The 4,772-nt window shown below is 35.6% G+C and overlaps 1 protein-coding gene across 1 annotated transcript in view; it reads left to right on the forward strand.

Annotated features, from left to right (window-relative positions):
• The window catches only part of LOC106469662 (zinc finger protein 423-like), a 20,449-nt gene that overhangs the window by 5,728 nt on the left and 9,949 nt on the right, over nt 1-4,772 (forward strand). Inside the window, exons 2-3 of the mRNA XM_022399039.1 lie at nt 1,501-1,715; nt 2,748-3,089. Of these exons, the coding sequence (XP_022254747.1) occupies nt 2,763-3,089 (327 nt within the window). The 5' untranslated portion in view covers nt 1,501-1,715; nt 2,748-2,762. The remainder of the gene's footprint in view (nt 1-1,500; nt 1,716-2,747; nt 3,090-4,772) is intronic.

Raw genomic sequence — 4,772 nt, forward strand, 5'->3', positions numbered from 1 at the left:
TGGGATTGACCGTCACATTATAACGCCCCCACGTCTGAAAGGGCGAGCATGTTTGGTGTGACGGGGATTCGAACCCACGACCCTCAGATTGCGAGTCGAGCGCTCTAGCCACCTGGCCATGCCGGGCCTAAATCAGAAGGAGCATACTGTAAACAGAGAGAAACAATATTTACAATAACGCAATAAGCCATATACGACGAGTTTACAAGACAATTGACAACATTACTTTCACGAATCTGTTGACAGCTCTAAGTTAGTTGAATGCCTGTAGGACTTCTTAATTAGAGTGAGAGATATTGTAAAGAATCCTATAAAACCATATTTCCCTGACTGCACTGGTTCCCAACGCAGGGAGAAAAGAGGTTCCAGGTGTTGTTACATCACCACATTACTGAACTCGTAGGATATAAAACCACAGATCCTCATAACGATTCCTTCCTTAACAGAGTTCAGGAACACCAAAAGAAACGACTTATGACCCCAAATAACTAGAACCCTTGTGAGTTAGCTATATTCCAAAACTGATGTGTTAATTCTACGACCGAATGAACTATTTTTTCTTGCAAACATGAAGTGTACACCTGTCTAAAGTAAATGGAAAAAAAACCAGCTAGTATGTTTTATGTACCATATGGAATAGTAATATTGTTTTATGTACCATAGGGGTAGTAATATTGTTTCATGTACCACAGGGAGTAGTAATATTGTTTCATGTACCACAGGAGTTAGTAATAATCTGACTTATATAAGTCAGCTACAAGTTTGTTTGTTGTTGTTGTTGTTTTTTTGGCTATGTTTGGTGAAGGAGAGGGTGAATAGGATCTAACCTACAGAAGAAAACTAAAATAGTGTTCAAACCTACATCCAGCTGGATGTGAGAAGTTAGCGTCTCCCTCCAGCTGAATGTGATAAATGTTATATGCATAAACCTTCTTGCAGCTTAATTTAAGAAATCGGTGTGTGAGCTTGCTTCTAGCTAAATGTAAGAAACAAGTGTGTAAGCCTTCTTCCAACTGAATGTGGGAAATCAATGTGTAAGTCTGCTTCTTGTTGAATGTGAAAATCAATGTGTAAGTTTGCTTCTTGTTGAATGTGAAAATCAATGAGTAATCCTAGTTCCTGCTGAATGTGAGAAATAGATGTGTGAACCTGTTACAACAATAACTCTACTTGCCCTCGTTTGCACTACTATAAAGAGTAAAAATGTGGCACCGAGTTATTATAGTAACGCTATGAATCTTGTTACATCATTTTGAGGCTTTCAAGATACACCGTGATTCAAGAAATATACGTTAAAAGTTGAATCTCAAAGTTTGTTGATAAAATTCTCAGTTATGTTTCTCGAACTTTCATATCACATCAGTGGATTTCGAAATATTTTACTTCTCTCACCGATTAAACAGAACAAACAATAATTGCTTAGAACAAGTATTTTGAAATATTATAGATACTACGAAAAATAATGGATAACTAAAAGACAAAGATATTGATTCTCTTCAGGAATAAACAACGATATTGGAACTCCAACTTCCTGGGAATCTTGCAGTATTCCCGACAACCAGCTCGTCTCCTTGGCAACTTCGAGTTGTCCCGCACCCTCAGAACCAGACGGATATCTTAACTATACTATTAATACGACAGAGGACATACCATACGGTTGTCAATTTTGCAACAAAGTTTTTCCACGACTAATTTTTCTAAAGCGACAGAAACAGGTATGTTCCTTTGTTCGTTTCAGATACTGATGCAAAGCTACACAAGAATGATCTTCCCTAGCCGTCCCTTATTTTGAACTGATAAACTAGAGGTAAGTCCAGCTAGTCAACAGTATCCACCGCTAACTTTAACAGAAAAGTGAGTTTTACTTGACAAGATAAACGAGATATAAACGACAGTACAAGACCTTCTTTCTTACTTTTTTCGGCAAGTGGTTTTAACTTAATATTTTTATCCCCACTTTTAGCCGCGGTATAGTGGCTCATAGAATGTTTTTTTTGTTGTTGTTTTTTCAAGTACAAACTTTTAACTCATAGTTCCGTCATCTCTTCACCGATTTGAGATATAATTACAGTTTTGGATTCGGGTGGTCAAACCCTTTCGATTGGTGTATTTGATCACGCCCAAGGTCTCATAGAATGATTTACTCCAATCCTGCTTAAAATAATTTCAATTTGAAGGTAGGCTGGTACAGGTCCTGATGAGTAATAAAATCAAATCGGGTATACGCGCCCCCTGTTTGGTATTGGTGGAGCACAAAAATATAACTAATAGCTATAAAAGGAAAAAAATAAAGGCTCGTAGATTAATTCACTCCAATGCTGCCTAAAAGAATTTCAAGTGCCGTGGCTATTGAGGATTCCCTCTCGTTTAGTTTTTAACAGCTCTCAACAATATCAAGATTAAAACCTCTTTCTACTGCTATATACTTAATTGATAGAAATTACATTATTAATGTCTTCCTGTTTACAACATAATTTTAATATCTTATCCCCCATAATAATAATAAACAGATTTAATGTCACACGATGTTTCATGTGGCGGCAGAATTATAAAGAATAATTCAAAATGTGTAATCAACATACCTCAACTAAACTAACTGTATGTATATTTATATATATACATTCAATAAATCATAAGTTATAACTACCTTGCCAGATTTTTTTAAATACATAAAAATGAAAATGATAACAGGGCTGAAATATGTACCAGCAACGTTTATGCAAGCCTGAACTGTCTTTCCTCTACAGACAAACAGCGACCGAATGCCGTTTAAATGTGATTTTTGTCAGCGTCACTTTAAGCACAAGCGGAGCCGCGATCGGCACGTCAGGTTGCACACGGGCGACAAGCGGTACCGCTGTAAGCACTGCAAGTCCGCTTTCTCCCGGAGTGACCACCTGAAGATCCACATGAGGACCCACGATCATGCTAAACCCTTCAAGTGTACTGAATGTAACCGTGGCTACAGCACTAGAGCAGCACTTACATCACACATGCAGAGCCACAAGGAAACCCGTGAGCCAACCTCAAGTCCGGCTTTCCGCTGTCTTTTGTGTTCTAGTTCGTTCTCTTCAGCCAATGAATTACAGGTAGGTCATGAAAATTACTTCGTCTAAATGTAGCTTTCTAGTTATTACATAGCACTTTTTTTTTTTAATTGTGAGATACGAAGGCAACGAATGGATTAAAGTATAAATCCTTTAAATCAGCTAAAATGGAAAATATTGTTTAAAAGTTACACATAGTAATCACCGGTATCAGCATTACATTAGTCCAGTAATAAGGGCTCAGTAAATATCTTGTACTGACGTCTCCCAAATAGGCATTATAAAACATTATCCATGTCTAAGCATTAGCTTAGCTTAGTTCTAATTACACACTAGTAGTTATATATCAAGACTGTATACTTCTCAGTATCAGTTTAGTGCCAGGTGTATATGACAATAGTATGTATTGGTTAGTTCTAATTACACACTAGTAGTTATATATCAAGACTGTATACTTCTCAGTACCAGTTTAGTGCCAGGTGTATATGACAATAGTATGTATTGGTTAGTTCTAATTACACACTAGTAGTTATATATCAAGACTGTATACTTCTCAGTACTAGTTTAGTGCCAGGTGTATATGACTAAAGCTTTAAAATTATTTATTCTTTGTACCTGTTTTATATTTGCACACCTAAAGCTTTACGATTGTTAATTTTTTGTACCCGTTTTATATTTACACACCTAAAGCTTTACGATTGTTTATTCTTTGCACTTGCACGTATAAAACTTTACGCTTGTCCATTTTTTGTACCTGTTTTATACTTTCACACGTAAAGCTTTAAGATTGTTCATTCTTTGTACCTGTTTTATATTTGCACACGTAAAGTTTTACGCTTGTTCATTTTTGTACCTGTTTTATACTTTCACACATAAAGCTTTACGATTGTTCATTCTTTGTACCTGTTTTGTATTCGCACACATAAAGCTTTACGACTGTTCATTTTTTGTCCCAGTTTTATATTTTCACACCTAAAGCTTTACGATTATTCATTCTTTGTACCTGTTTTATACTTTATTATGGATTTAACATTAAACTGAAAATCTTTAGATATACATGTTTTTAGTTTTAATTGTACATGTGTAAACGCATTTTATTTATAGTTTCTTAATTTGCATATTTAACCGTTTATTTTTCGTGACTTACGCTCAAATGATTCTTTAAACTCCGTTTTAACTATAGCCCTATATTCAGTTATCAAACAATTAATACGTAATTAGTCATAATTTACTGAGTATTGAAGGCCTGTCAACTTTTCCGATTTCGGCGAGAGTTTCCCGATATGGTGTCCTGTTTCCCTATCTCCCGACACGCGACCAGGATCTCTCGATATCAACTTTTTAAATAATTTAACAAAATGAACTGAGTCGCAAAATTCAACTTCACAGAGTGCCAACCAGGATAAAGTAAATATTTACTCATTTTGTGTGACATTGTTATACTTTGTTGTGTTATACCGTCTACTTGTTGTACCACATCGAGTGAAAGGGCATTTTCAATGATGAGAGAGATCGTAACAGAGAACAGGACTGATATAGGGTATGACACAGTATGTGCCCTTTTAAGCTGCAAGTTTATACAAGTAAATACAAGCCCAGGAAGCTGGTATTGAAAGACGCTAAAAGTGCAACATAGTAATATAACAAAGAACACTGTTACGTATTAAAATTTCAAATGGTCTGAAATTCAGTTAATTGATAATTTAAATTTAGTAGATAAATTGT

Source organism: Limulus polyphemus, unplaced genomic scaffold (genome assembly GCF_000517525.1).
Source record: "Limulus polyphemus unplaced genomic scaffold, Limulus_polyphemus-2.1.2 Scaffold98, whole genome shotgun sequence".
NCBI lineage: Eukaryota > Metazoa > Arthropoda > Merostomata > Xiphosura > Limulidae > Limulus > Limulus polyphemus.